At 41.4% G+C, this 20,650-nt stretch overlaps 1 protein-coding gene across 2 annotated transcripts; it reads right to left on the bottom strand.

The window, feature by feature from the left end:
- Positions 1-2,662: 2,662 nt before the first annotated feature.
- On the bottom strand, positions 2,663-20,350 carry LOC148360248 (cell adhesion molecule DSCAML1-like). Of its 2 annotated transcripts, none has more exons than XM_088343783.1 (14): positions 20,238-20,350; positions 17,773-18,108; positions 14,752-14,880; positions 14,522-14,689; positions 14,357-14,427; positions 11,827-12,073; positions 7,698-7,781; positions 6,172-6,240; positions 5,958-6,086; positions 4,181-4,345; positions 4,054-4,103; positions 3,115-3,220; positions 2,959-2,989; positions 2,663-2,884 (listed from the first exon to the last, which is right to left on the bottom strand). In XM_088343783.1, exons 1-14 carry the CDS (start codon positions 20,290-20,292, stop codon positions 2,827-2,829), a joined length of 1,698 nt encoding a protein of 565 aa, XP_088199909.1. In that variant the 5' UTR covers positions 20,293-20,350; the 3' UTR covers positions 2,663-2,826. The 2 variants fall into 2 exon arrangements, with proteins under 2 accessions (XP_088199909.1, XP_088199910.1); XM_088343784.1 differs by having other exon boundaries at positions 6,172-6,225.
- Positions 20,351-20,650: the final 300 nt, after the last annotated feature.

The raw sequence follows: 20,650 nt of genomic DNA, 5'->3' as shown, positions 1-20,650 counted from the left end.
TCTTTCGATTTAGAGATTTAGGAGACAGATGGATGCAAATCGAGTTGAGATTACTCGTGAGGATGTGTTACTGTACACGGATAGAGGCCGGATTGGGAAGCGTTTGCTTTTGCTGGGCTTTGTCGCCCCCTGCTGGTGTTTAGGTGAAACGAAATGGGATGTGTCTTTCTTTTACTATCTATAGAAGTATTTGCCCCCTTTCTGATTTCTGTGTTTTTGGCCCAACATTCCATTAGCTTCAGGGGGCAATTACTTTTTCAAATAAGGCCAGATTATTACTGATTATTACTATTATTTTTTTGTGTGCCTTAATCAACTTTTCAAAAATGGTTTTAGTATTTCCATGGATTGCCTACGTGTGATATTAAAATTAGATCTGTGAGTGAAAAATATGCAAAAAACACAGAAATCAGGAAAGGGGCTAATACCTTTTCACGACACTATTTTTTTTATCTCTATCATTCTTTTCTAAGTATCCCTTCCTCCCTTTCCTTCCATCCCATCACTTCCTTCTTTTTTTGGCCATCCCCTTTTCCTTCCTATCCTTTCCACCCATTTCTTCATCTCCTTCCTTTCTATCCCTTTTTTCATCATATCCTTTTCTTTATTCCTATCCTTTCCTTCCTTTCTGACCCTTCCTACATTCCCATCCTTCTTTTCTATTCTTCTCCCAACCCGTTCCTTGCTTTCATCATGTCTATCCTTTTCTTCTACCCTTGTATGCCTTCCCTCCTTCCTTCATATCCCTTCAACCAATCTATTCCTCCTTTTTACCTTTATATACCCTCCTTTTTATTCTTCCTTTCTATCCCTTCCCACCCTTTGTCTTTCCATCCTTTCCATGCATTCCTTGCATTGTATCCCTTCCTTCCTTTGGATACATTCCCTCCTCCCTTCATATTCCACCTTCCTTTCTGTTTATGTTCCTTCATATGTCTTCATTTTTCCTCATTCCTTTCTTCCTTAATTTACCCGCCTTCCCTTTCCCTTTTCACCTGTTCTATCCTTTTTATCATTTCTCTTTCCACCAATCTCTCTTTTTTACTCTCTCTCATTTTTCATGTTGCCTTTAATTTTTAATAATAATTATTTTAATAAATTATTTGTGAATTTGTGTGACACATCCATCCATCACCTGTACCGCTTATCCTCATTAGGGTCGCAGGGGTGCTGGAGCCCATCCCAGCTATCTTCGGGCAGTGGGCAGGGGACACCCTTAACTGGTTGCCAGCCAATCGCAGGGCACACAGGGACAGACAACTCACTAGCTTATTCACACCTAAGGACAATTTGGACATGCCAATTAACCTCAAACGCATGTTCTTAGAAAGTGGGAGGGAACTGGAGTGCCCGGAGGAAACCCACGCAAGCACGGGAGAACATGCAAACTCCACACAGGAAGGTTTTATCCCATGACCTCAGAACTGTGCCTCAGACGCTCTAACCACTCAACCATAAAACACAAAACACAGTGCATTTATTTAAAAAAAAAAAAAGGAAAAGGGGAAAAACGTTTATTAAAGAAGAAAATACATGAATAATAAAGCTCTTTTTTCCCACAAGTGAACCCAATACATTTCCGCACTCTAGTCTGGAGCGTTATGAATGGTCACATTCTGTCAGAACCCGAACAGACGGTGGACCCAGACGTGTAACGTTTTCACATGAGCCTTATTTTACCGGAAAGGGGCAGTCATGCGCAGGAACACAAACGCCAGGGATTCGGCGATCGCTGGGCAGAAGAAGTGAGACAGAGAAGTCAGTCACGGGAAAACAGGAGCCAGGGGCTGACGAGATCGAAACCGGACAGGACGGGACAGACGGGATCGATACCAGATACGGGAAACATGAGCAGGTACCGGACAGGACGGAACAGACGGGATCGATACCAGATACTGGAATCACGAGCAAGATACCAGACAAGACGAGACGGACGGGATCAATAACAGATACTGGATACACAAGCAAGATACTGGACAGGACAGGACGGACGGGATCGATACTGGGTAAAGATACTGAACAGGACAAGGCAGACGGGATCAAAACCGGATACACAAGCAAGATACCAGACAGGGCAGGACAGAGGGAATCGATACCGGATACTGGATACACGAGCAAAATACAGGACAGGACGAAACAGACGGGATCGATACCGGATACTGGAGACTGGAGCAAGATTATGGACAGGACCGGGCAGACGGGATCGATACCGGATAAGGGATACACGAGCAAGATACCGGACAGGACCGGACAAACGGGACCGATACCGGACAGGGCAGACGGGATCGATACCGGATACACGAGCAAGATACCTGATAGGGCAGGACAGATGGAATCAATACCGGATACTGGATACACGAGCAAGATACGGGACAGGGTAGGACAGACGGAATCGATACCAGATATTAAAGACTGGAGCAAGATACCGGACAAGACGAGACAGGCAGGATCGATGCCGGATACTGGAGACTGGAGCAAGATACCGGACAGGACGAGACAGGCGGGATCAATACCGGATACTGAGTTTAAATAGGAGGGAAGCCAATCAGGCAACGAGCAGCAGCTGGCACCAAACGGACGGGCAACCGTGACACATTCCCCAAAATGTATAAAAACGGATTTTTCTGCTAATGTATATTGCACAAAGCCAAGATAATCAAATTGCTACACTAGAACATTAATTCCACTGTAAAAAAAACAACTATTTCGAGAATTCGCCATGATCACTTAGCATGAATTGAACATATGTTAAAACATCATAAAGATTTACGGCTCATTATCGCAGTTCTTCAAACTTTTCTTCAAAAATATTATTTTTTGTACGTCTCACAGCTCTTGCATGGACCCCGAGCCTCTGTAAAGTATGGCTCCGCGGCTCAGCCATCTGCGGAAGAAAAAAAGAACTCATCAATTCTATTTTTGGCTGATACATTTGTTGACACGGACGCAGAAACTCACAAGCTGACGTTGGCTTTTTTCCCTTTCATCCCTGCAAGAGTATAAAAGTTCATCAAAATCCGTTGACGTGAATAAATACATGGACTTATTGTCATCATACAGGTATATTATATATTATTTTATAGTATACGTGCATCCGGGACCTCTCATACTCACATTTTAGGTGCCATGCCATCGCCATGGCAACGATCAATAACAGAATCAGCACAAGTGGAATGATAATGGCAGCAAGGTGACCATGTCCGCCTTCTTCAGAGCTTGTCTGCAAAAAATGTCAAATAAAATTTAAAAATACAGGATACAGTGCGTATACAGTATTCACTTATATCATTCAATTCCATAATCTCTTCTATATTCGACTCGTTTTTGTCCACTAGAGGGCACTACAATGCAATGCAAAGCAAGGGATTGCAATTGTTACCGGTAGTTTAAATGGGCAAATGTTTAAAAATCTCAAATAAATGACTCAAATAAGCAATCAATTAAATGAAATGAAAAACTCAATTGAATAAAGATTGCAATAAATGCATGGATAAATAAAAATAACTTGCATGAATAAATATAATAAATGAATGATGTAAATAAATTAATCAAAATAAAAAAATAATTCCACTCAAAATAAATTAAATTAATAACTAAAAAAATTATACAAATAAATTAAACAGATATATAATTAACTCAAATGAATCTTAATAAACAGATATTTGAGAAATACTAAAAAATGTATAAAATTAACTCGAATAAATAAATGAATGGAATAAAAAGAAAAACTCAAATTAACAAAATAATCAAAAAAATATAATAAAGACATAAAACAAATGACTCAAAGAAATGGCTTGAGTAAAAATAATTCAAATAACTCAAAAAATAAATATCTAAAACGAATAAAATAAATAAATTGAATAGATTACTTAATTTAAAAAAATGAAAATAAATAGCTCAGTGAGATAGATGAATTAATATAAACAGATAACTTAGATAAACAAATCAAATACACAATTAACTCAAATAAATACAGTTAATAAATAACTCAAATAAATTCATAAAATGCTCCAATAAATCATCAAATAAAATCCAATTTTTATTCATACTTACTGCAGCATGAGAATTAATAATAGTGGTTGTGGAGAAATGATGCTTGTGACCTGTGCAAATCACAAATCCATTTTTGAAGCATATCGTGGGATTGAATTTGAATATTCAAGGAATAAAAATGTGACACCTGTCTCCCCAGTAGTGAAGGTAAGGATGTTACTGGCTTTACTGGTTCCCAGTCTGTTCTTGGCGAACATGCGGATGTTGTACGTGGAGGGATTTATCTCGATGATGGTGGCCTCCGTCTGGTTCGGGCTGAAATCCGCAACTGTCTTTTGAAAGTCCCATGATCCTGTCGGTAGTCAATTTGAAATGGAAATTACAAAAAAAACCAAAAACTTTTACTATGGATGAGTGACTCAGTATCGAACGGATACCAGGCTGGTACCGGAACCTGCAGTATTGTCTGTATTCAGACGCATTGTTCCTGAGTGCCAAAATATAAAAATACGTTTTTTTGTTATTGTTGTATTAAAAAAAATATTTTAAGGGGTTGGCACTGCTGTATCAAGCCCCTGGGAATAATTTCAGTAGATAGATAGATAGATAGATAGATAGATAGATAGATAGATAGATAGATAGATAGATAGATAGATAGATAGATAGATAGATAGATAGATAGATAGATAGATAGATAGATAGATAGATAGATAGATAGATAGATAGATAGACAGAGCTGCTGGAAAGTATGATAAATGTTGCTGTTGTATAAAAAAAAAAAATAATGCGTTGCCGCTGCTGTATCAAGCCCCTGGGAATAATTTCAGTATGCTAAATCACCACTACATGGCAGGAATAGATTTGATCAGATCTTTGTTCTCACATCAAGGAGACTCCACTTCTTCGTGTTACTTCCTTCCTCTACCCAGCGATTGAGAGTGTGTGTGCCGGGGGACACGAGTGACCTAAATAGTTTGATCATGTCACTGGAAAAATCGGGCACTGTAAAGTTCTTGCATAATTTGAGTGCTCTTGCAATTATTCATCAGAGGAGTTCCTTTCTGTTTAAAGCATTGCTCTGTCATGATTACATATGTGAATCACCTGTACCCGCTCATTTGGCGCCAACCACCGCGGGTTCTGATTGGCTCCCTGTCACTATTTGAACCCAGTCCTGTCAGTCCTCTGTTGTCAGTCCGTCTGCAAACCTCAGTGTATACTAGGCAAGCCTTTTTCGACCCTGACTCCCACCTGTCCCGTTTTTGCTCCCGTCTGTCTCCAGCTACGACCCGTTTTGATCCTGACCACGTCTGCCCTACCGTCCTGGCTTACGACCCATTTTTGATCCCGACTACGTCTACTCTCCCGTTATGGCTTACGACTCATTTCCGACTCCGACCACGTCTTGCTCTCCCAGTCCTGGCTACCGACCAGTTTTCCGTCCCTCGCTACGGAAGATCCACTTCCGTGTCCGGATCACAATCTAAGTACGAGAGCGACTTGCTTCCCATGCCCAGCAAACACCAGATCGTGGGCGCAGCCATTCCTCTCTCTTTCAATAAACCTTGCGGTAAACGTCACGCAATTGGGTCCTTTTTCTGTTCTGGTCCTGACATGTTCAGATATTGGAGGTATCACGAATGCAAAAAAAAAACCAAAGTAAAAGTTTTGCCCAGAATGCATCCTTTCACAAAGAGCTGTTTTCCTTCATTTTTTTTTTGAGACGACTATTTTTGAAAAAACTTAGCGATGTTTAACTGATGTTTACTAATCAATGGTAAAACACAGAAGTTAGCTTTAAAAAATGGGTCAATATGGCACTTTCCATTGAATAATAATCTAGTATCAATAACGGTATCATCACTCAACCATTCCTATTCCTAATAATCGTGTTAATAAAAATCCTCAAACATGACTTAATGACTTTAATTGAATTGAATTTGATTAATCTTGCTTTTTGTTACCATTCAATGCTTTATACTCGAGGACGAATCCCGAAATTGGAGCACGGCCTTCATAACCAGGAGTCCAGGAGAGAGAAACTGTGTTGTCGATCACTTCTTTTAACTTGACAACGGGGGGATCTGGGACCCCTGAGAAATTCAAACACAGTTGAATTGAATTACCATAGAATACTGATGAATTTAGTTAGTAAATACTAGGCTGCAAACGCTAAACCTTTTGAGGTTTGTTCTTCTGTTGTGTTCATGTCTAATCCAAGAGTTGTGACATCTGAAAACACAAAAGCTGCAATTGAATTGGAACAGTTTATATAAATAAACAACATTAGAACTCCATCCATCCATCCATTATCTGCACCACGTATCCTCAGTAGGGTCGCGGGGGTGCTGGAGCCCATCCCAGCTGTCTTCGGGCAACTGGGCAGGGGACACCTTGAACTGGTTTCCAGCCAGTCGCAGGGCACACAGGGACAGACAATTCGCTCGCTCATTCACACCTAGGGTCAATTAGGACCAGCCAATTAACCTATTATGCATGTTTTTGTGGGAGGAAATCGGAGTGCCCGGAGGAAACCCACGCAAGCACGGGGAAAACATGCAAACTCCACACAGGCTAACCACTGCGCCGCCGTACTACATTAGAACTCAAACAAATAAAATCAATTACTCAAATCAAAAAATTATTGTAAAAAACTCAACTAACTAAATCAAATGAATACAAGCATATCAAATAAATAAATTAGTCTATAAATAAATAACTATCCAGACTTCCTGTGCGGAGTTTGTATGTTCTCCCCGTGCTTGCGTGGGTTTCCTCCGGGCACTCCGGTTTCCTCCCACATTCCAAAAAACATGCATTTCAGGTGAATTGGCCGGTCCAAATTGTCCCTAGGTGTGAATGAGCGAGTGAGTTTTCTGTCCCTGTGTGCCCTGCGATTAGCTGGCAACCAGTTCAGGGTGTCCCCTGCCCACTGCCCGATGATTGCTGGGATGGGCTCCAGCACCCCCGCGACCCTACTGAGGATAAGCGGTGCAGCTAATGAGATGAGATGAGATGAGATAAATAACTAAGATGAAAAACTCAAATAAGTCAAATAAAAATCTCAAATAAATAAATGTAATAATCAACCCTATGGTGTTAGGGTAGGGCAACACGGCGGCTGGGTGGTTAGCGCACAGCCCCCACAGTTCAGGGTTCAAGTCCAGCTATCACTGTGTGGAGTTTGCATGTTCTCCCGTGCCTGCGTGGGTTTTCTCCCACGTTCCCAAAAACATGCATGTCAGGTAAATTGTCCTCTAGGTGTGAATAAGCGAGTAAGTTGTCCGTCTGTATGTGTGATTGGCTGTTAACTGGTTCAAGGTGTCCCCTGCCCAATGCCCAAAGATAGCCGGGATGGACTCCAGCACCCCCGCAACCCTACTGAGGATAAGTGGTGCAAATGATGGACGGATGGAAGGTGGTAGGGTCTCCAGTGACCCGTTTCAAGGTTATAGAATATAATAACAGATGTGTCTCAGGGTTAAATAACTTAAATGAATAAATACAAATAAAACAAATAATTAAGTAGAATAATACCTAAAATGAATAAGTAACTCAAATAATAAACAAATGTAGATATAAAATAGATAACTCAAATAAATAATCAAAACAATCCATGAAATTATAAAATAAAATATGAAAACCAAATGCCCAAAAATAAATAAACCCACCCAATTGTTTTTAAATTTGAGTGTACTCCGTACCTGGTATAACCTTTGTGGTATCTAGCATCTGCCATGTCACAGTGAAGGGTGAGACGACTGTTGCTTGGGTGGAAGTCTGGAGAACTGAATAATAATAAAAATAAAAACAATAGATAAATCAGTAGTAAGCAAAATATTTGTATTCCCCTTCTTTTTAAGGTGAACATTCTTTTCTTTATAGTGTTTTCTTTTCTACGCTGCTGATATACTGTAAACACACAGCAGTGAGATGACGAAGAAGGAGGCCATTTTGTTGCTTGACGTCAAGCAAAAATGACATCATATAGCAGGGGTCGGGAACCTATGGCTCGCGAGCCATATATGGCTCTTTCTATGAGTACCTATGGCTCAGAGACCAATTTGATTGCATGCAAAATTTCTCCATCTTGTTCAAAACCGTGAAAGTCTATGCTATTCAGGTACACGTAAAGCCAAACCAAAGCTAAATTTAAAGGAAACACTTCGCAGTATATATAGGGCACGTTTTTCACTACAATTTACAGTCAAGGTGTCACACAAAAAAGGGGGGAAAAAACTCATTTTGGCTGTACAACGCTAAAGAATCCTTTATTTAAAAGTTCACTATATAATCTGTGTTCAGTGTTCAGATACTTTATGATGAGTCCACAGAACTGTAAATACGCCAAAACACCGGAAGAGAACTTAGTCATTTGATTGGGTGAGTGGGAGGGATGGGTGGAGCTATGCAAAAAGTACAAGGATTCCCTCCCATCTCTCGCCAAAGGTAAGCACATAAGGCTCCCTATTCTCAGAATGTTGTGACGTTTTTACACAATAACTGCTTGCATCTGGTTTTGAAACCAATATGTATGAAAAAAAGGGTCAAAAGGAGTTTAACCGATCTTGAGTAATTGCAAGAAAGAGACAAGTTTAAAGTGGTCTGTTTGTTGAATTTGGGACAGGGGCTCTGGCATTATTCTCTTTTCATCATTTTTATCAAATCATCAAAAATAAATGTGCTGAAGACTAAGCTTTTGTCTGGGGCGCGGGTTTAGCAATTTAGTAAATTTGTCTCATAATATATGGTGTGGCTCTTTCCCAAAAAAAAATTAATATTTTTTGCTTTTATGGGAGTCAAAAAGGTTCCCGACCCCTGTCATATAGCATAACCAATCATGGCTCAGTTTTGTGGTTTGGTTGGTAAATGACATAAGAAATAATCTGAATTACACTTCCCATCCAACACCATTCCTCAGATCTACAAGGAAGTGAAGTCGGGCGTCAAGGAGAAGCTGAGCAGAGCTGAACCAATCTCTCTTACGCCAGGACCTCACGGGGGAACAGAGTCGTGTGTCATTCGAACAGCCCACTACATTACAGAAGATTGGTCATTGTCCTCGCATGTCCTCCAAACAAGAGCTGCTTTCTTTTAGAGGAAGTTTTTGCACAAATGTTTTATTTTATTATCTTCTGTCAACGTTGCCATGGCGCCCAATTGGCCCCGCCTGTGTGGCGCCAACTGTGGTGACAGATTGGCTTTCCTTCTATTTAAGCTCAGTGCTCTCAATCACCTTTTGTCAGTCGGTCAACGAACCTCTGCCCCGCAAGACGTGGGTTTTGACTCGATCCTGTTTCCTGTTGGTATTTCCTGTCTGGTATTGTTCCCCTTTATTTTGTCCAGTTTAATATCGGTTTCCAGTTTCGTTCCCGTCTAGATTGTCCTGTTTAATTTCGATATCCTGTTTTGATATCAATCCTGTTTGTCCCATCCTGTCCGGTATCGACCCCATCTATCCAATATCTGCTCGGGCAATTGGTATCGATCTTGTCGGCCTCTGGCTTCCTGTCATTCCACGCCAGACTGCTGCCTAACGTGCATGACTCCCCATTTCCCGTAAAATAAAAGGCTTGTGTGAGAAACGTCACGCATTTGGGTCCTGATCCGGTTCCGGTTCTTGACACCCTTAAGCATCACCTCCAACAGAAATCTTTACCTGTAGCAGTTTTTTGAAAAAAATGTGTTTGAATCTGAAGGATCACGATTTTAGTTTGATAGTTTACATGTGTGATGTTTTTTTCTTCTTTTATAGGCTGCATTTGATTTTATCCTCTTACAGTAGAAACTGTAAATAGGATCATTAGAGGGCCACGTTTCTGTTTCGTTGACATTTCAGTTCATGACAGTTTGTGGCTGTAAACTTGACGCACAGTGTACATGTTATGTTCTCTGTCATGGTTGCCATGGCGCCCAATTGGCAGCGCCCGTGTGTCACGGTTGCCATGGCGCCCAATTGGCCCTGCCTGTGTGGCACCAGCTGCAGCTTGTTGACGGATTGGCTCCATGTCAGTATTTAAACTCGGTCCTGTCTGTCCCCTTTTGTCGGCCCTTTTTTCGCCTGTCCTGTGTTTTTGCTGCTGTTTTTCTCCCGCTAAGATCTGTTTGATCTCTACCACGTCTGCTCTCCCGTCCCGCATTACGACCTGTTTTGATCTAGACCACGTCTACTTTCCTCTCCTGGCTTTCGACTTTTTTACGTTCCAGACACCGCCATCGCTCGCCACGGAAGTCCCACTTCTGCGTCTGAGCAACCTACTCCCCGAGACCAGCGATCTCTGGATCGCGTTCCTTTTCCTTCTTCCCAATAAAACTGTGAGAAACGTTACGCGAGTGGGTCCTGTCTCCCTTCTGGCCGTGACATTCTTATTGTCTCAGTTGAAATTAATGTCAGCTTCCAGACTGACTGACACAGACTGATGTGAATTTTTTTAACACCATTCATGGTTTATTGTCCCAGAAGTGTATGATTTAAGTTTCTTGTTCTTTTAGGAAAGAAATTTAAATCGCAATCATCAATTATACTGAATCACGATTATCGAGAATTGTGATATAAATTGAATTGTCACCTTGGTATCATGACCAAAGTGTATTGTCCCACTTCTAGTAGACAAGCGTCTTAAAGACATAACTCATCATACGCACCAACACAACAAAGTTAAAATTTGTTTTTTGGGCATGCAAAAAAATGTGTTGTTGATGCCGTAAAAAGGGGGGGCGAAAAGCATCTTGTTCCATACCATAAAGTGAAAATGGGGGTCTACTGTTTTTAGTACAGTGGGACCTCGGTTATCGCAGTTAATGGGGACCAAAACCACCCGCGATAAGTGAAAATCCGCGAAGTAGCGGCGCACCTTCCCAATTTTTTTTTTTTTTTTAAATAAATAAATAAATAAATCTCATCTCATTATCTGCACCGCTTATCCTCATTAGGGTGGCGGGGGGGCTGGAGCCCATCCCAGCCATCTCCAGGCAGTGGGCAGGGGACACCCTGAACTGGTTGCCAGCCAATCACAGCTGCAAATCACATTAGTTCTCGCAGCTAGCTGCGTTCTTCATCGACGCACGAGTCGAGTGATCCACCGCTACGAGTCATACGGCTGGGCGATTTTACGTCCGCCCGGGACGATCGAAGACAAATTCACGACAGGGTTTTTACTTGCGCCGCACCGCGGGTGCCGTTCGGTCGCTCCCGCGAGCGAGCCCCTAACCCGCGGCGCGGGTACTTTGGGGCACGATACGCACGACACCGACACAGTTACGGGGGTCCCGCGGACGGCCGCCTGTCGTTGCGCGCGCTACAGGGTTCGTCGGACGAGCGGGCTCCCCCCAGTTACGGGGGTAGCCTGATCACGCCTGCCGCCTTTTCTCGCGTCACGCCGTGTGACGCCGCGTCCGCCGAACTCGCTCCTTGGCGCGGCCCGGGAGAGACCCCCCCCCCCTCCCATCCAGCCGGCCGCCTTATCCCGCGTCCGCTGACGTTCTGCCGAAACAAAACGGCAAAAAGTGAAAATCTGCGAAGTAGCGACACCCCTTCAAAAAAAATAGAAATAAATAAAAACCATTACCGACCGCGAAGCTCTGAAGCCGCGAACGTCGAACCGCGAATTAGCAAGGTCCTACTGTAATTCAAAAATAAGAATTATGTTTATTTGTGGGGCTGGGTATAGTGAGAGCTGTTGCAGCAAGGCGTGCACCAAATGACCTATTTAGAGCACTTATGTACTATCTAGGCCAACCCAGGTTAGCTTCCCGGGATTGGGCGTTCTCAGGGTGGTATGGTCATAAACTTGTATTACCACACAGTTCTTAGAATATTGTCCAGCCACTCACTCTCAGGCAAAGTGGAGCAGAGGGGCGCCGTGGAAGCGGGTCCGATCCCAACCCTGTTGATGGCCTGAACCAGGACGCCGTACTTGGTGGAGGGCCTCAGTCCACTCAGGACCAGACTCTCCTGGGGCCCCGAGGCCGAGACCGTCTGCCGCATCCACCACTTGAAATGTCGGCCAACCGGATCGTACTCTCGGTAGCTGACCTTGTAACTCCGTATGACGCCGTTTTGAAGGTTGGCCCGGGGAGGCTGAAGGTATAAAATATAATGACAATGACAAGTGTGTTTTGAATAAGCCTTCAAATTTCATGGTGTGCTTTTTTTACTGCTTTTGCAGCTGTGGGAATGCTACTATACGACGAAATACTACTAAGAATCCTTTTTCTTTTATTTCATGTTTTATATCAGTTCCTTTATCACTCTACAATACGTTCCAGGGCAGCACGGCGGGGCAGTGGTTAGCGCTTGTGCGGCACAGTTCATGTCATGGGAACCTCCTGCGTGGGTTCAAATCCAGCTCCAGACTTCCTGTGCGGTTTGTATGTTCTCCCCGTGCTTGCGTGGATTTCCTCCGGGCACTCCGGTTTCCTCCCACGTTCCAAAAACATGCATTTCATGTGAATTGACCGGTCCAAATTGTCCCTAGGTGTGAATGAGCGAGTGAGTTGTCTGTCCCCGTGTGCCCCGCGATTGGCTGGCAACCAGTTCAGGGTGTCCCCTGCCCACTGCCCGGAGATGGCTGGGATGAGGATAAGCGGTACGGCTAATGAGAGAGAGCGAATACGTGGCTCCACTACTCATGCTTAGAAGCCCTAGTGTGTAATATTTGATCACTAGATGGCACTGTTGTCTAATACAAACGAAAACCAGTGGCACAGCAAGTAACAAAACGGCAGACAAAGAAATACATTTTTATCGACGTATAATTTTGTATAAAAATGAACATGGGTGTGATGTATAGTTCATGTATTTCTGCCTGGAGTGGGATGGGTGCCACCAGGCTGTACTTTCCCAAGAAACACCACAGGAAGTGGTGCCCCTACGACCCCAGTGGTTAAGGCAACCAACCAACCAACCATTTAAATCAATGTTTTGTTTTTCTTTCACTGATTTTTTGAGGCACTAAATATTACACGCTGTCCTTTTATTTACCTTAATCAACAATAGATCTCAGTTATCTTTAGATTTTATTATGTATTAATGAATTTCAATCACGGGACTTTATAATACTTAAAAATCAACAATTTGTCATACATTAGCTTCTTAATTTACTGTAATAATTCAAATGATAACCTTAAGAATGTAAACAATGATCAATTACAATTACCTAAAAAGTGTGAAAAAAAATATGTAAATAAATAAAAAAATGAGTACTACATGATTTTATATATTATTCCATATTCAACAAATAAAATATATACTAAATATCAAAACATTTGGTGGCTCTTAATGTGAACCTTTCTGATGATAGAGCAACTACACGAAAGTTAAAAAAAAAGGGTTTTTTTACTTTTATTTTGCACGATTGTAGGGACATTTTTTAACTTTTTTTCTGGCTAATAAAAATAGTATTTACAATAAAAATATTTTTTGTCCGTTATTATTTAAGTTACTCCAAGGTTATCCATTTTAACGTAATTTTTTTATTGCTGGCCATACTTTAACATATTTCTCAAGTACAAATTGTTTTGTTTTTTATATTAATGTTATTTTACTACAATATATTTTTTAAAAGTGAAAGGATGGCGTAAAATTTAATAATAAAAAAGTAAATACACAAATTCAAAAAAAAATAACATTTACAAAAAACTAGATATAAATACGTAAATAACAACCTTAATAACTAAATACTGCACATGAATAATTCAATATTATTTTTTACTTTTTTATCTAGTAAAACTAAAAACAAGAAAATTACAGTAAGTAGATTTAAGTAAGTAAGTAAAGGAAAGAAGAAAAATTTGAAACAAATAAGAATAGACTGAAGAGATCTTTTCTTCCTCATGCCATGAGGCTCTTTAACTCTACCCGGCAGAGTAAAAGCCCACAGTAAACCACACCACCTACATTGCATATTACCGATTCTTATTGCAATATGTATTCTGTGTAGCACTATTTAGTTATTCTATATAACACGCTACAGTGGGCATTTGCACGTCACACTGGGTATTTGTATATTGTATTCTTTTTGCTTTATTATTGTATTGTTCTCAGCTCAGGGATGCTGCTGGAAATGTGAATAAAGTATCTATTTATCTATCTATCTATCTATCTATCTATCTATCTATCTATCTATCTATCTATCTATCTATCTATCTATCTATCTATCTATCTATCTATCTATCTATCTATCTATCTAGTTTTAAAATGCAAAAAATAAAACATAAATCATGAATGAATAAAATATTGAAGTAAAAAATATCTAATATTTTTTAAAAACATTTAAAAAAAAATCATGATACATCATGAAATAAAAACAATTATAATATCATATAAAATACATTTTTTTAGGAATTTGGGTATGTCTATTACCTTCCAAGTGACTCTGATGCTTGTAGATGAGTATGGTTGAAGGCGCATGTCCAGGGGTGGACCATCTGGTGCTGAGCATCAAACATAGAGAAAAGGGCCAATGTTAATCTTCAATTGAAAACAAATGTCAGTAGAATAACCACCGATTTTTTTTTCCCCTTTTACCTCCTTCTTCTGTGATAACCATGAGAACATTACCGGCGTCGCTCATGCCCTGGCTGTTGATAGCAAACATGCGCAATTCATACAACGTCGCAGGTCTCAGGTCCACCAAGGTCACCTGAGTCAGGTTCGGATTCGACATGAGAGTGGACACGGCGGAATCCCAAAGATCTGAAAAAAGAAAAGAGAAGTTAAGAATCGAGATCTGACATTTTTGGGATACGTCGGCGTACCGTCTTTGTTCTTGAGGTCAATCCTGTAGGACGTGATGGGCCTTCCGCCATCAAAGACGTGAGACCAGCGAACGGTGACTGTTCTGTCCCGGACCTCACCCAACTCTATATTTACAGCTTCGGGACGTGCTTAAGGGGGAAAATCGTAATTTAGCAGTCACAAAGAAGCAACAAAGTAAGACAGATGAATTGATCCCAGACATCAGAAACCACGGTGATGAGGACCGATACGGCCATGGGTTGTTTGTTACCAGGCAGCACACAAAGAAAGAAAAGTTCAGAAAAAAAATGTTTTTGTTTGTTTATTCTGTGTAAATTGCACCTTTTTTTTTTTACCCATAAAGGAATGCAAAGATTGACTGCTTTAGGTTTTATGGTAGTGCATCAACGTAGCGGCAATAACTCAGACAGTGCTTATCTTGGTACCAAGAGGTCGCAAGTTTCATCCCTGGCTCCTCCGTGCTATATGTGGAAGTGTCCTTGGGCAAGACACTGAATCCCTAATGCCCCCGATAAGCAAGTAGCAGCCTTGCATGGCTGATGCTGCTATCGTTATGTGAGAATTGTGCGAATGGTTAAGTGTGAAGCACATTTAAAAGCGTTTTGGGACATCTTCATTGACTTGAAAAGCACTATATAAATGCAGACCATTTACATTTACATAATGTATTTGAACAAAATATTGATCAGTTGAAAACACTTGCAAAAGCTTGGATACATAGACAAGCCTTCAGCTGGCAGTGTTCATTTTACCTGTGAAAAGTGATGGGTCCCGGGGACTCGCATGCTCAAAAATCTATGGGTCCCAACAGAGATCTATGGGTCCCCAAAATTTAGTGTTATCGAGGTTGAAATCGTAAATCGGCGACAAATATACAATATAAATCTATATATTCATTCAGTTTTAATCATCAAATTATTAATTCATTTTCTGCATCAAATTATTGTTGGTAAAATACCGATTAAAGGGATAACCACAAACCTGTCTTTTTTTTTTCTTTTTTTATACTTCTTTTTTTTCTTAACTTCTTTATACAACATAATTCGTAATATCAATCATTAAAGCAAGTGAGCCGTTTGAGAGCCGGCTCTTTTTAATGAGTTGAGCCAAAAAAGCCGGTTCTCTAAAAAAAGACAGACTTCCTTTCACTACATAACGAGATTTCGTTGGCCGAGATCGGCGTGCAGACGAAAACTCGAACCGCGAGACCAAAACAACAATGACGGATCTGCCTGAAGAAAAGTTTGGAGTGCAGTAAATCTTTGTTTAAAAAAGTAATCGGGTAATAATGACAATTCTGTGGACGCACATTGATCTGATGCGTCCCCAGCAAAAATGATGCGTCTAGGACGCGGGCAAACGAGAACACTGAACTGGTACAAAATGCTGCAGCGGGGCTTTTAACTAAGACAAGAAAGTTTGATCACATTACCCTGATTTTAATTAACCTGCATTGGCTCCCTGTTAGCTTATGTGATTTTAAGTTTTTTTGCCCTCATGCGGGTTTTAGATCAGGGGATGGTGTCACGGTAATCTGTGGTTTGCAATGGTCTTTGATCTGTGCAGCCCTTTGGGACTCTTTGTGATTAAGGGCTATACAATTAAACATGACTTGACTTGACATAGGTTCAAATCCAGCTTTCTCTTCTGCGGAGTTTGCATGTTCTTCTTGTGCTTGCATGGGTTTCCTCTGGGCACTGTTTTGCTCCCACATTCCAAAAAACATGTTTATGAGGTCCCTAGGTGTGAATGAGCAGGGGAATTATCTCTCTAGATGTGCCCTGCGACTGGCTGGCAACCAGTTCAGGGTGTCCCCTTGCCCACTGCCTGAAGATAGCCCGCTCCAGCACCCCCAAAGCAGTGCAGGTAATGGATGGATGCGCTGGGAATCGAAACCTGATTGCAACGATGAGCCACTTGACCACTAGAAATGTAAAAGACATAGGAAAATCCATTTGATCTGGTTTAATGATGTCATTTCTGAACAAAGTGATCTCTTTTTAAACTATTTTTCTATCTTTTGTACAAATGAGAAAAATACTACCGTACATGACATAAAATAATGAAAATCATTTTTTAAATAACTATCTGGTATTACAAGTGGCGGAACATTATAATTTATTATGAATTATTAATTTAGTTTATTTTACCCAAAAGTAATTTTCATAATGGACCATACACAAAGATACTTTTTCTAATTTAAACTTAAAAAAAGAAGAAAAAAACATGAGCTCTTTTAAATGTTTTAATGTTTCCTTTTCTTTAATATTTGCTTTAGTATTTCTTTTTAAAATACTTTTAACTTTTTGTTTGATAAAAAATAAAAAAAAAATAAAAAAGGGCAGCACGGCGGCGCAGTGGTTAGCGCATGTGCGGCACAGTTCATGTCTTGGGAACCTCCTGCGTGGTTTCAAATCCAGGTCCAGACTTCCTGTGCGGAGTTTGTATGTTCTCCCCGTGCTTGCGTGGGTTTCCTCCGGGCACTCCGGTTTCCTCCCACATTCCAAAAACGTACATTTCAGGTGAATTGGCCGGTCCAAATTGTCCCTAGGTATGACTGAGCGAGTGAGTTGTCTGTCCCCGTGTGCCCTGCGATTGGCTGGCAAGCAGTTCAGGGTGTCCCCTGCCCACTGCCCGATGATTGCTGGGATGGGCTCCAGCACCACCGCGACCCTACTGAGGATAAGCGGTGTAGCTAATGAGATGAGAAAAAATAAAAAAACAATACATAAAATGAGCGGTCCTCTAGTAAGAAAATGCATAAAATGAGCATAACAATGCCTTTTTATACTTTTACATTCTGTCTTATAAAAATATCGGAAAAATAATACTCATGTGACGGAAAAATAAAATTGCTTTGCATTGTTTTTTTGTGAACTGTGAAGCCTTTTTAGACTCTTGCAATCATCATTTACATGCAACCAAATTGGACTAGACTTGAATCAGTATCTCCTTTCCAATTCTAATGTCTACCTTGACAAATGTATCAGAAAATGTTAATATAAAGAGTTGAATCTCACCTGGTACCACGGTCAGCGTCATCTGATGTTTGTGGTCATTGAACCAGCCCGGAATCTCCACCCGACATCCGTACACACCCGAGTCGCCCTCCTCCACCCGCCTGATGGTTAGCGATACGTCGCCTCCCGGGATATCGCCCATGAGCAAGTATCGCTCGGACAGTCTTCCGGTGACCGAGGTGCCGTCCGTCTTGATGACTTCGTTTGCACAGCCCCGGTTGGGGATCGGGCCTCGACCCCAGCACACCGCCAGCTTGCCGTGGTAACGGGCGTCGTACGTGCATGGTAACGTCACGTCCGTTCCCACTTGCACTTCTTGGTTTGCGTGGCTGCAATCTGGAATGGGAAAAATTGTAAGGTATGCACCAAATTTTCCAAACCGCAAACATTTCCTGCCACCATTTTCGGTCAAAGCCCCCCAAAAATAACCTAAGAAGGCATTTTAAAGAAAAATGTTGTGCTATACAAATAAATGTAACATGACTTGTTGATATCATATCAGAGGTGAGGCGAGCCATCTGAAGCTTTCATCACTCAGGGGCGAGTGAGTATCCAACACTGTGGGCTCTGATTGGCTCCCTGTCCCTACTTGAACCCAGTCCTGTCAATCCCCTGTTGTCAGTTCGTCTGCGAACCTCAGTGAACACTAGGCAAGCCTTTTTCGACCATGACTCCCACCTGTCCCGTTTTTTGCTCCCATCTGTTCCCAGCTTTGACCCGTTTTGGGTGCTGATCATGTCTGCTCTCCTGTACCGGCTTTTTGTCCGCTTCCGACCCCGACCACGTTTTTGCCCTTCTGTCCTGTCTACCGACCCGCTTTTCCCGTCCCCGACACCGCCATCGCTCGCCAAGAATATCTACTTCCGCGGTCGGAGCACAACCCGAGTACCAGAGCGACTTGCTTCCCGCGTCCAGCAAACACCGGATCGTGGGCGCAGCCCTTTCTCTTTCTTCCAAAAAATCTTGTGAGAAACGCATCGCAAGTGGGTCCTGTCTCCGTTCTGGTCGTGACAAACACAGATGCTTATGTTTTATTTTGCACAAAAAAATCAAGGAGATGGAGAAGGTCATCAAAACATAAAGCATGCCAAGCTTTTACTGAAGTTCTCTAAATCTAACGTCTCCTTTTGTTAACTGCGAATCAGACTTCGTCCATTGTTTGCATGCTAATATTACTGTGCTTACTTACTACAGTTGTGCCTTTTTAATTCTTTAACATGTCATGTGAGAGTTGAAATTGATTCAGTTCGTCCCTAAAGTTGATTGGCTGGCCCTAAGCGATGCAGGCTTAGTTTACGATTATTATTCTTCAACTTTGTTGAATTTGCGAGTGTGACTCATTTGTTGCATTTAATTGTCCTACCTACTGTCATGAACCGGAACCTGAGGAGAACCCAAATGCGTGACGTTTCTCACACAGGCCTTTTAATTTACGGGAAATCGGGCAGTCATGCACGTTAGGCAGCCGTCTGGCGTGGAATGACAGGAAGCCAGAGGCCAACGAGATCAATACCAATTGCCCGAGCAGATATCGGACAGATGGGGTCGATACCAGACAGGACGGGACAGACAGGATTGATATCAAAACTGGATATAAAATTAAACAGGAAAAAGTAGACGGGAAAAATACCGGACAGGAAATACCAACAGGAAATAGGACCGAGTCAAAACCCACGTCTTGCGGGGTAGAGGTTCGTTGACGGACTGACAAAGGAGAGTGAGAGCACTGAGCTTAAATAGAAGGGAAGCCAATCTGACAAAGAAGCGCAGCTGGCGCCACACGGGCAGGGCCAATTGGGCGCCATGGCAACCGTGACAACTACAGCACCATCGTCATCATAGCTTCTCCCCTCCCTTCTTCGGCACTATTCATTTTTATGTCCATTAAAAGCTAAATATCTCCAAAATATATACTTAAAAAATGGAGTGTAGCTACAAGCTTTTTGTTTTTTTTGTTATAATCATCCACTTGACTAAAAGTGCAATAAACTTCCTCGTGTCAATTGCATTTTTTTACCTTTTTTTAAGAGTATTTTTGTCGAACTTTGAATTTTTTTTTAAGCACTCAAGTGTCCTTTTGTGGTTGTTGTATGATAGGTAAATAAATGAAAAGCCTAAAATTTGCATTTGGTAATACACGTAACACAATAATAAAATACAGTCTCAGAAAATGAAAACATTGTAGGTTGTGAGACATAATTAGCTACATTTAAATAATATAAGGTTTGCAATCCTTCACTTGATTTGAATCCAGTATGTGGAACATTATTGCAATATTCTCAATTGTTCACAGTCCTATACGCCTGTCAGTGCAAATAAGTATTATTTATGTATTAATTTATTTTACGGCGTTTCATTTTGGGTTTTCCTCCCAGATTTTCATTTTTTATGCATCCATTCTTTTGAAATATAGTAAAATATCCTTTTTAAAGATCTTAATTACGAAGCAATTCTGGTTGACTTACCTCGAAGGAGGCAGACGAAGCAACAATAAATAAAATATAGGTGAAAACCAATCATGGTATCATCTATATCAAGAACTTGCTTTACCTTCTGCCACTCATCAAACTGGACCAAAGCCAGGTTGCATCTCAGACAAGTTTGCAGGGTCACATGACGTTGCCCTCGAAGTGCTCACACAAACAGTTCTGCAGGCCAAGATGGACCCGCTTCCTTCTTTGCGGTTTTGGTTCCTTCTCCGTCCGATGCCGGGCAGTTTCACTGTGATGAATTGGCGGAATCCGGCTAATCAACAAACTCTGGAACATGGTTAATGTGCTCCGATGTCATCGGAGGTAACAAATGAGGCAGGCCAGATTTAAGAGTCCATCGGTCATGCTTGAAATATGAGTTTGAAAATTTCAGCAATGCGCTGCCT

The sequence above is a fragment of the Urocampus carinirostris genome, chromosome 9, assembly GCF_059441175.1.
Source record: "Urocampus carinirostris isolate Australia breed hairy pipefish chromosome 9, RoL_Ucar_1.0, whole genome shotgun sequence".
Taxonomy (NCBI): domain Eukaryota; kingdom Metazoa; phylum Chordata; class Actinopteri; order Syngnathiformes; family Syngnathidae; genus Urocampus; species Urocampus carinirostris.
This window is presented reverse-complemented; position numbering and strand designations above follow the sequence as displayed.